Below are 12269 nucleotides of genomic sequence, written 5' to 3'. Positions count from 1 at the left end.
GGTTACGTGGTGCTCTCGGGGAAGCCCCGGCGCAAAACCCGGCGTCTCCTTCCCGGGGCCGCTAAGTTCGGCGCCTCTGGGCGAGGGGTGTGCTGGGCGCACCGGCGCTGCGCAGCCGCCTGCTAGTTACTCATCTCTGGTGGTCGGCCGAATTTATTAGCAAAACGCACCTGCTGGGATAGGTTGATTTCAGCATATTCCGCTTCTGGCTGCGCGTCTCTCTTGGTCAGTATACCCTTCGTGCATTTTCTCTGCCCACCCCGGGCTCTAACCGGGGTAAGGGGGTCGGAGCAGGCGATCTGGGGGTCTGGAGCTGGGCAGACCTAGGTTTTATTTCTGTCTCTTCCACTGCTGGCCTTTTAACCTTGGGGCGATTACCTTATCCCTCCAAATTCTAAAAGACGTTCATCTAAATTGGGGCTGATAACACCTACTCGACAGGGTTGGTATGAGCGTCAAATGAGCGGGTCTTGGGACTCGTAGGGAGTTCAGTGATTTATTCAGCAAATAATTTATCGGGAGCCTGTTATAAGGCAGGTACCGGTGTTTAAATACTGGAGGTTCACTGGTAAACAAAACCAGACATGGCCCCCTGGCCTCCTGGAGTTCATAGTCAAGGGGGAGATACAGTCCTTAAGCTAGCATTAGAAATGCGACTTTATTTTTTTTTAATTTACATTTCTTTTTTATTTTATTATTATTTTTTTTAAATTTTTTTTTTCAACGTTTATTTATTTTTGGGACAGAGAGAGACAGAGCATGAACGGGGGAGGGGCAGAGAGAGAGGGAGACACAGAATCGGAAACTGGCTTCAGGTTCCGAGCCATCAGCCCAGAGCCCGACGCGGGGCTCGAACTCCCGGACCGCGAGATCGTGACCTGGCTGAAGTCGGACGCCCAACCGACTGCGCCACCCAGGCGCCCCTCTTTTTTTTTTTTTTTAAATATTTTTATTTATTTTTGAGACCGAGCATAAGCAGGGGAGGGGCAGAGAGAGAGGGAGACACAGAATTTGAAGCAGGCTCCAGGCTCTGAGCTGTCAGCACAGAGCCCGACGTGGGGCTCGAACTCACGGGCTGTGAGATCATGACCTGAGCTGAAGTCAGACGCTTAACCGACTGAGCCACCCAGGCGCCCCTAGAAATACTACTTTAAAGGTGTGGTGATGGGGTCGTAGTAGGATTCTTGCACAGAGAGTCATGACCCCGAGGCTTTTCTTTCCAGGAAGCAACTTTATTTCTGTTGGCACCGCGCAGTTGGGTTCCAACCCGAAGAACTGAGCCCCGAACTTCCCGTGGTGTAGTTTTTTTTTTTTTTTTTTTCTTAAATACATTTTCTATTTCTTTGTCTCCTGTACATGGTAACACACACAAACACGTCGTCTGATTAAGTAGTCTCAGTACATAAGATCAGGAGGGATGTTGTCACGTAGGCGCATAGCCAGGTTACCTTGAAGTTTTTTGTTCTTTCTTATCTCTCATCTTTTTTTTCCTCTCCTTAGGGAAGGGACTCTAAGGAGAGAAGAGAAATTGCTGTTGCCTTCAAAGGATGTAGTGGGGGAGTGTTTAACCTAGACGGAGCTTCTGGGGAAGTGTAGATTGAGCTGAGCTCTGAAGGATTTGTAGGAATTAAAAGATGAGAGGGCAGGGGATGAAAGGAGGGGTATGTATGTGAGTTCCAGACAGAAAAACATCTATGAGGGCCTGTGGCAGGAGAACTTGGGATTTGAAGGACTGAAGGCAATTCAGTGTGGCTAGAGTATATAGGGATTAAGGGTAGAGTTAGGTGTGGGCCAGACCCTGCAGGACTTTTTTTTATCCCGACTTCAGGATATGGGACTGATAGGAGAGAAGATGGCTGAAGAGTTTTAAGGTGAGGATGGAGATGGAGTTTCAGCTGCATTAACAAAAAGATTACTTTAATTGCTGTGTGGGGGGCAAGTTAGGAAGCTTTTGTCGTAGTTCAGGTGAGAGGTGGTGGTGACTTTGGAGTGATGGGGGAGTAGTGGATCTCAGAAGTAGACAGATTTGAGAGCCGATTAGGGGTTCACATTGACAGGACTTGGTAGTGGATGTGGAGGAGGGCGGTGGAATTGTTAAGAATGTTGTCCAGGCTTCTGGTTTCAGTCTGCGTGGATGGTGGTACAACTTACGGGGATGGGAAACATAAGAGGAAATACAGGAGGAGCAGCAGGTGGTCTTTCCACCAGTCTGCATTTCCCCCTACCTAGATTTACCTGCATTTCCCCCTATTTACTCTTATAGCTGCTCACTAAATCCTACTTCCTAATGTCCCTGCCTTTCACCTTTTTCCTTTACACTTCCCAGGATCACCACCTGAATACAGGCCTTTGTCTCTATCATTAAAATAGGCCTCAATAACTTCTTAGTCTCTGCTCCTTATCCTTACTCTCTCCGTGCTTTATTTATTTATTTATTTATTTTTTATTTTTCAATGTTTACTTATTTTTGGGACAGAGAGAGACAGAGCATGAACAGGGGAGGGGCAGAGAGAGAGGGAGACACAGAATCGGAAACAGGCTCCAGGCTCTGAGCCATCAGCCCAGAGCCTGACGCGGGGCTCGAACACACGGACCGTGAGATCGTGACCTGGCTGAAGTCGGAGGCTTAACCAACTGCGCCACCCAGGCGCCCCATCCGTGCTTTATTTTTTTAATGTTTACTTATTATTTTTTGAATTTATTGTCAGATTGGCTAGCATACAGTGTGTAAAGCGTGCTCTTAGTTTTTGGGGTAGATTCCCATGATTCATCGTTTACATACAACACCCAGTGCTCGTCCCAACAAGTGCCCTCCTCAATGCCCATCACCCATTTTCCTCTCTCCTCCACCTCTCATCCAACCTCAGTTTGTTCTCTGTATTTGAGAGTCTCTTATTTATTATTTTTGAGAGTGCGCATGCGCACACACGGAGGGAGAGAGAGAGACAGACAGACAGACACACAGAATCTGAAGCAGGCTCCAGACTCTGAGCTGTCCGCACAGAGCCTGACGCAGGGTTGAATCCTTGAACTAACTGTGAGATCATGACCTGAGCCAAAGTCAGGATGCTTAACTGACTGAGCCACCCAGCGCCCCCTCTCTCTCCCTACTTTAATCTACATGCTTGATAACCAGATTGTTTCCTCAAAACCTTTTCCAGTCTTAAACCGGCAGAATCTGAATCAGGCAGATTCTCTTTTGCTCCAGAAGTTTTGATTGCTGTCTATTATTTACAGAATAAAAGCTAAATCCCTTAAACCTGGCATTTAAGATCTTGTACAGTTTATTCCCAGTCTGTCTTTCTAGCCATCCTATTCACTGTTCCTCTACTTCAACTCTGTACCTCAGGCAGTTTACTCATTTTCCCCAAATAAGTTTTTCAAATTCTCCCTATAAAAGCCTTTCTTCATGTCATTCTCCTTCCCAGTAGTGTATAGAGTATACCATCTGGTTATTTTGACTACCTAATTTAATCTCGAGTTCCAGTTCAAGCTTTCCTCTGCTGGGATGCCTTCTTGACGTTTGAGCACACATTTATTTCGTTAGTCTTGTTAACTTCTTTTTTTTTTTTTTTTTTTTTTTTAATTTTTTTAAATGTTTTTATTTTTGACAGAGAGAGAGAGAGGGAGACACAGAATTCGAAGCAGGCTCCAGGCTCCGAGCTGTCAGCATATAGAGCCTGATGCGGGGCTCAAACTCACGGACTGTGAGACCATGAGCTGAGCCAAAGTTGGATGCTCAACCGACTGAGCCACCCAGGCACCCCAGTCTTATTAAAGTTCTTACTAGTTTTCATACCATTTCATTGGCACTTTGCCTTCATAGTGTTTTTGGTTTATTCATTTGTGAAATATTATTATATGCTTGTAATAATATTCTTGTGTGTATATTTATAATTTATCACACTATTAAGTGCTAGCTTTGTTCTAGGCAGTGTGCTGGGTAGATGCTAAAAAAATTAAAATGGGCAAAAATTCTGAAACCACTTGATTAGAATACAAGTTTCTAATACAGAAATTCCAGGGAATTTTCCAAATTATTTTGGTTTGGATGAAAATCACCTACTCATACTGGTTAGTAACCCTTAACCTATGGAGTACCTGCTGTGTACACTCCTGATAATGTATAAAGTACTCAGTTAACAGGGAGGGAAGGAAAACAGTCAAGCTTGTTTCCTTGTGGAAGTTTCATCCAGCTCTGACACTTTTCCCTTACAGTTCCCTGATAGAGCAACAATGGACCAGGAAATATTATCTCTAGCAGGAGAAAAAACAGCAGACAAACTGCAGGAATTGCTTCAGGCTGTGAAAGAAGATGATGTAAGTATTAAGCATGTTCTGCTATAAAGCAAATGTCAAGCATGATGACAAATTCAAAGAACATGTTAGAAAAATTACTCTGCCACTTTACCTCCTACTCGCCTTAGGAAACAAGGATTTTTTGATAAATGTTAAGAAATGGGGAGAGGAAGAAAATAGACAATCGAAGGGCATTTGTATACAGCTATATAGCATTTAAGTATTTATGTAATTATATATAAATATATACACACACATACAATACATATGTACATACATACAAATTAGGGTACTTTTAAGGTTATTAGAACAATCCTCCTTGAAGGTAATGTCCTGATTATAGTTTTTGATGTGACATTTTGCCTACTGATGCTTCTTTATTAATATTTTCCCCTAAAAAAGATAAATTCATAAGCAGTACAATATTTTGAAATTCTTTTTTTTAATTTTTATTTTCTAACATTTATTCATTTTTGAGAGTGAGAGAGACAGAGTATGAGCGGGGGAGGGGCAGAGAGAGAGGGAGACACAGAATCCAAAGCAGGCTCCAGGTTCTGAGCTGTCAGCACAGGGCCCAATGCGGGACTTGAATTCATGGACTGCGAGATCATGACCTGAGCTGAAGTCGGATGTTTAACCGACTGAGCCACCCAGGCGCTCCAAATATTTTGAGATTCTTATGTGAATCTTCTTACTCTCCTGATACACTTCTCCTTTTTGCATAATATGTGTTCTTAGCTTATTCATATTTGTGTATGGAAAGGAATCCCTCCTTAACATTAACCTTAAATATTAAGTATATATGTCTAAACGAGTTAATACTTTGCATATTATGTTTTTTTTTTTTTTTTTAAATGTGTGCTGCCTTTTTTAAATTTTTTTTTCAACGTTTATTTATTTTTGGGACAGAGAGAGACAGAGCATGAACGGGGGAGGGGCAGAGAGAGAGGGAGACACAGAATCGGAAACAGGCTCCAGAGCCTGACGCGGGGCTCGAACTCACGGACCGCGAGATCGTGACCTGGCTGAAGTCGGACGCTTAACCGACTGCGCCACCCAGGCGCCCCGCATATTATGTTTTTAAAGGAATTTTTGCATGCCTGTGTTGTGGTACATTGTAATTTCTGTTAAAATGTGACACTAATTGGGAATTGAGGTAGGGGTGGGCTCTGTTTTGTTTTTTTTAATTAACAAAAGCAGGAGTGCTTTTGTAGCAGTTTTTTGAGACAAGCCATTGCATGAGTTGCAGCTTGAGTTATTCTATAGACATTAAGATTTGGTTAAAACCAACTTTTAATTAGTTTATTTATTTATTTATTTATTTTTAATTTTTTTTTTTTTTTTCTTCAACGTTTATTTATTTTTGGGACAGAGAGAGACAGAGCATGAACGGGGGAGGGGCAGAGAGAGAGGGAGACACAGAATCGGAAACAGGCTCCAGGCTCTGAGCCATCAGCCCAGAGCCCGACGCGGGGCTCGAACTCACGGACCGCGAGATCATGACCTGGCTGAAGTCGGACGCTTAACCGACTGCGCCACCCAGGCGCCCCTAATTAGTTTATTGATTTAGAACTTATGTTTTATATGCTTTTGAACTTGAAGAGGCCTTAACATTAACCATAATAAGCAAAAATAAGAACTAGAACAAAATTCATGATATAAATAGATGCTGTGAATTACTTCTCTGATTCTTGCTTCTCTCTAGAAAAGATCTCTATCTCTTGGCTTTTGTAAAGATGAAATGAGTTAATGCACATAAACCATCTAGTAGACACTGAATAATTTTTTTTTAATGTTTATTTTTGAGAGAGAAGGGGAGAGACAGCGTGTGAGCGGGGCAGGGGCAGAGAGAGGGAGACACAGAATCCGAAATAGGCTCCAGGCTCTGAGCTGTCAGCGCAGAGCCCGATGCAGGGCTCGAACTCCTGAACCATGAGATCATAACCTGAGCTGAAGTCGGACGCTCAACCGACTGAGGCACCCCGCGCTGAATAATTGTTAGCAAAATTCCTTCACTGACACGGACACAGTCTTCTGAACATTTCTCTTTTGTTAACATTTGCCTTAAAAGTTTAATACCTCAAACTGGACAAAATTTCTCTTATTTTCCCGTTAATGCAGAATCACTTTTTTGGCCATAATATTGTACTGTTGTCTCATTGCTTTTACAGGCAACTAAAATCCCAACTCATTTTTGCGGATGTTGGTATTAGGCTAATTTTCTTCATCTCTGAATTTTTGTAGTTAGTTTTTAGAACCCACATATAAAATTATATACTTCTATCTTAATTGTCTTTTAAAATTAATCGCATTTTGCTCTATCAAGATCTTTTTGTATCTTGATTCTGTTGACCAGTGTAGTAGTCATCTTTTTATATCCTCTATAAATTTATTAAGTATTCCAGCAATATATACATTCAGTTTATTTAATGTCCATAGAAGATATGCTTAGAGTAAAAAATTACAAAACACATAAAGAAGTCCATGACAAGAGGGGCACCTAGGTGGCTCAGTTGGTTAAGTGTCTGACTCTCAGTTTTGGCTCAGGTCATGATCTCATGATTTTTGTGAGTTTGAGTCCTTCACCAGGCTCTGTGCTGACAGTGTGGTGCCTGCTTGGGATTTTCTCTCTATTCCTCTCTCTCTGCCCCTCCACTGCTCGTGCTATCTTTGTCTCTCTCTCAAAAAAAAAAAAGTCCATGACAAGAAAGACTGACATATCCAGCAATGGGAAAATTCACATTGAAGGATTTAGAGAATATAGGGGAATCTAAAAGGTACTCTAGAGTACACAAATATTTGGGGTGCCTAGGTGGCATTCAACTCTTGATTTTAGCTCAGGTCATGATTCCCCAGGGTCATGGGATTGAGCCCCATGTCATGGGCTCACACTCAGTGCAGAACCTGTTTAAGATTTCTCTCTCTCCCTGCCCCCCCCCCACACATTCTCTCTAAAATAAAAAATATATATATTTCATGTAAATATTTAATATGATTTTTAATATACTCAAATATGTAAATGAAGAAATAGAATCCATAAAATAAGAAGGGATAGATTTGGAAGACAGAAAACTTCTAGAAATGGAAACCTTGACAGTTAGCAGTGGACTAAACACTGCTAAAGAGGAAATTAGTGAAGTGGATTACAGACCTGGGGATACCTCAACAAAGCAAAGATTGTAAAGAGATGGAAAATACGAATAGTATTTAAAATATGTGGAGAATACTTTAATAAAAGAATATATCTTTGGGGCCGGCTGACTTAGTTGGTGGAGCCTGTGACTTGATCTCAGGGTTGTGAGTTTAAGCTCCACATATGGTGTAGAGATTGCTTAAAAAAAAAAGGGAAAAAAAATTTTTTTTCCTTTTTTTTTTAAGTGAGAGGGTGCAGGTGAGTGAGGGGCAAAGAGAGAACGACTCCCACAAGGGGCAGAGAGAAAGAAGTGAGGCTTACTTGTGGCTTATGTTTTACTTGAAGCAGGGCTTGAGCTCACCTGATGTGGAACTCAAACTCATGAACTGTGAGATACTCACCTCAGCCAAAGTCAGATGCTTAATGACTGAGCCACCAGGCACCCAAAAAATAAAATATTATTACAATTTTTTTTTTAAGTTTATTATTTTGAGAGCACGTGAGCAGGGGAGGGACAGAGACAAGGGAGGGAGAGCATCCCAAGCAGGCTCTGCACAGCCTGACACAGGTTCTGAACTGCGACATCGTGACCTGAGCTGAAATCAAATCAAGAGTCAGACGTTTAACTGACTGAAGCACGTAGGCCTCCCTACCCTCTGTCCAAAACCAAAATCTTAAAAAAAAAAAAAAAAAAGTATATATATATATATCTTTTTAAACATGTAGATTTGTGTCATGTACTAAAGCACAAAGAAAACATTGATAGGTCTCATAAGGTAGAAATATATAAACCACCCTCTTTGGTCACAATTCAGTAAAACTAGAAATCAGAAATGAAATAAATACAAACGGATTTTCTACTGGGAAATAAAATACCTTTTAAACAATTTTTGGGTAAAAAGGGATATGACAACAGAAATTATAGGATTTCTAAAAAAATAATGAAAATACTACATATCAGAATCCATGGAATACTTTTAAAAATCACCTAAGTCAATTAAAAGGAAATAAATTTATCAAAAAGCAGTAAACAAGAGCACAAAGAAAGTACTAAAATAAAAATGGAAACTAATCAAGTAGATCAAATTATTTATACATCAAAATCCTGATTCCTTGAAAAATTAGACAAAACCATTGACTAATCAAAACAATGTGGTAAACCCAAATGTACAAAATAAGAAATGAGAAGGGGGAAATAACTATTAATAAAGAGAGAATGTCAAAAAATAGTAAGCGACTACTTCATACATATCTATGCAAATGAATTTGAAAATCTAGAGGAAATGGATAATTAAGAATATACAGTTTAATAAAATTGACCCAATTTGAGATGGAAAGCTTAACTGGAACCAATTTCCATAGAAGGAAGAGTTAATCAAGCAGTTAAGTCACACAAAAATACCAGGCCCAGATAATTTCACAGGGGACTTCTACCAAACATAGAAATCAGAAGTTAGAGATAGTCTCAGTGCTACATAATTTGTTTGATAGCATATATAATACATAAGGATATGTACATACATAAGGAAAACTTGTAGATGCTTTTATAAAGTGTAACACTGAACCCTAAATTTGATAAAGATAGCATATTTTCACTTAAGAATATTGATGCAAAAACCTTAAATACTAGAGGACAGAGTCTATTACCAGATTTAAAAAAAAATACACCATGACCAAATGGAGTTTATACCAAGAATACAAGGTTGGTTCAGTAATAGAAAGTATATAACCACAAAGACCATGTGATTATCTTCAGAAATTAGAGACAGCCTTTGACAAAATCCAGCACTCATTCCTAGTAAAAACTCTTGAGAAAATAGGAGTGGGTGGCTTTTTCCTTAATAAGATAAAATACATGTATAGATCTGAAAGTCAGCATCCTGTTTTTCTTTTTTTTCTTTTTAAGTTTTTATTTAAATTTCAGTTAGTTAACATACAGTGCAATATTGGTTTCTGGAGAATTCAAGTTAGCATCTTAATGGGAAACCCTGGAGGCATTTATGCTAAGATCAGGTACCAGGCTGTATGCCTACTCTCTCCATCACTATTTAACATTGTTCTGGTCTGTTAGCCAATGCAATTAGTCTAGAGAAGACAATGAAAGGCATAAAAATAGAAAAAAGATGTAAAACCATGTGTCTTTGCAGATACCATAATAGTACCCGTGGAAAATCCTGAAGAATCCATGATCAAACCATCTACAACAAGAGGGCAGCTAGGTAGCAGAATATAAAATTGTGTAAAAATCAGTAGCATTTTTTTTAAGTTTATTTATTTTGAGAGAGAAAGTGCAAGTAGAGGAGGGGCAGAGAGAGAAAATCCCAAGCAGGCTCTGCACTGTCATGTGGAGCTCAGTGCAGGACTCAAATCCATGAACCCTGAGATCATGACCTGAACCAAAGTCGGACACTTAACTGATATAATCATCCAGGCATCTCTCAATAGCGTTTCATACACATAAAAACAAAGCTCATATAGAAAAATAAGAATAGCTAGGAAAACACTGAAATGGAAGATATCTGAGGAAGGACTAGCCCTACTGAACAGTGAACATACCAAAAACCCTCTGTAATGAAGAATGTGGTATTGGTGCATGAGAGGAAAACAGATAATGGAATAACAAAGTCTCAAAATAGACCCAACACATAAAATCTAGTCTATTATAAGGTGGTATCCCAAATAATTGGGGCAAAGATCCTATGTAATAAATAGTGTTGGGACAACTAGTTAGCCATTTAGAAAAAATAGATAAAATTAGATGTATTCTGCATACACTGTTCAAGAATAAGCTCCACAGAGGTCTAAATGTAAAAACCAAACCTAAATATTAGAAGAAAACGTGGATGAATTCCTCCTTTGAACTGTAGTGCAGAGAAAGCTTTTCTAGGATTCAAAATCTGGATACCTTAAAAGGTTGATAAATTTACCTACATATCTATAAAATTTACATGACCAAAAATACCATACACAATCAAAACACAAATGACAAATTGGGAGAAGATATTTGCAGTTTTCACAGACAAAGGGTTAATATTCCTAATTCATAAATAACTTACAATAATTGAAGGAGGAGAAAAGTCAAAAAATCCTATTAAAAAGAGCAAAAGGAGTATAGAGGATAATCACAGTGACAAAAATGACCATAACATAAGAAAGGATGCTTGACCTCACTCATAAGAGAAAATTCAAGTAAAACCATTACTACCTGTCAGTAGGAAAAATTGAACAGCTTGTCTGTACACTCTTGCCGAGACCAGGGAAGCAGTCACTCATACGTTGCTGGTAGGAATGCAAACGCAGTGAGACCATGATTAGAATATGGTTAGAGGGACAGATAACAAATAAACCCTGAACTTTTTTTTTAAGATTTTATTTTTTAGTAATCTCTTTACCCAGTGTGGGGGCTTGAACTCACAATCCCGAGATCAAGGTTCACATGCTATATAGCAACGGAGCCAGCCAGGTGCACCCCCCCACCTAAAGATTTTATTTTTAAGTAATCTCTACATCTAACACGGGGCTCACATTCACAACTCTGAGATCAAAAGTCGCACGTTCCATTGACTGAGCCAGCAGGGCTCCCCAATCCTGAAATTTTATTTATTTTTATTTATTTATTTTAATTTTCTTTTTTTTGAACGTTTATTTATTTTTGGGACAGAGAGAGACAGAGCATGAATGGGGGAGGGGCAGAGAGAGAGGGAGACACAGAATCGGAAACAGGCTCCAGGCTCTGAGCCATCAGCCCAGAGCCTGACGCGGGGCTCGAACTCCCGGACCGCGAGATCGTGACCTGGCTGAAGTCGGACGCTTAACCGACTGCGCCACCCAGGCGCCCCAACCAATCCTGAAATTTTAAAATAGAATTACTTATTGTAGTGGCACAGGCAAAGCAATTCTGAAATGTTTTTAGATAGATTACAGAGTTCAGCAAATGAGTAAATGTGTTGATGTTGGCATTTTTACTGTTAGAAAGGACGTACAAATCTAGGATATAGGAAGGCAAGAAAGAACGCTGTGGGGATAGATTAGAAATGGAAGTATTGATACGAATTTATGGTTCTCATGTATATGTGTGTATATGCATATCTGCATGCACATATGTATTTGTATGTATTTGCATATACACGTGTATTTTTTTTTCTTTATGTTCACTGGAAGAACTAAGAAGCAGTTAAGATGCCACGGTAGTAACAAGTACACCCATGACCTAGATCTTTGGTCTCTTAATAATCAATAATCATTCCCCACTGAAAGGAACCAGGGCTTTTCAGAGAAAGGGCGAATTTCAAGGGTGGGCATGATGGATACAAGATGAGCCGGGAACATCTTATAAACCAGAAAGTAAAGAAGTGCCCAGAAAAAATGATGAGGGCATGTCACAAAGACATAGGAACCAGCTTAAAGGGGCTTCCATCACCCAAATCTGGGACCATTAGAACATCAAAATAATTAAGTTCAATTATGAATTATAAACTATTGAAAAATAAATTTGTGAGTCCATACTGATAATAAAAAAATAAATGGAGAGAAGGAAGGTCTTGCCTCTGTGCTAGAGTTAGAAAATCACCATTTTGGGGCGCCTGGGTGGCGCAGTCGGTTAAGCGTCCGACTTCAGCCAGGTCACGATCTCGCGGTCCGTGAGTTCGAGCCCTGTGTCAGGCTCTGGGCTGATGGCTCAGAGCCTGGAGCCTGTTTCCGATTCTGTGTCTCCCTCTCTCTCTGCCCCTCCCCCGTTCATGCTCTGTCTCTCTCTGTCCCAAAAATAAATAAACGTTGAAAAAAAAATTTTTTTTATTAAATTAAAAAAAAAATCACCCTTTTGCAGCTATCATGA

General features: G+C 40.0%; 1 protein-coding gene across 3 annotated transcripts in view; it reads left to right on the top strand.

Annotated features, from left to right (window-relative positions):
* Nucleotides 1–12269, top strand: part of FANCI (FA complementation group I) — a 91926-nt gene that overhangs the window by 1860 nt on the left and 77797 nt on the right. For 2 of the 3 annotated variants that reach the window (XM_047862132.1, XM_047862130.1), the window contains exon 2: nt 4219–4320. In XM_047862132.1, coding sequence (XP_047718088.1) covers nt 4237–4320 — 84 coding nt within the window. In that variant the 5' untranslated portion in view covers nt 4219–4236. Of the gene's footprint in view, nt 1–124; nt 226–4218; nt 4321–12269 lie in introns of those variants that run through there. The other variant, XM_047862131.1, reaches the window with a different exon arrangement.

This window comes from Prionailurus viverrinus, chromosome B3 (assembly GCF_022837055.1).
Source record: "Prionailurus viverrinus isolate Anna chromosome B3, UM_Priviv_1.0, whole genome shotgun sequence".
NCBI classification, from domain to species: Eukaryota; Metazoa; Chordata; class Mammalia; order Carnivora; family Felidae; genus Prionailurus; species Prionailurus viverrinus.
Note: the sequence above shows the minus strand (reverse complement) of the source record. Positions and strands in the feature narration are given on the sequence as shown.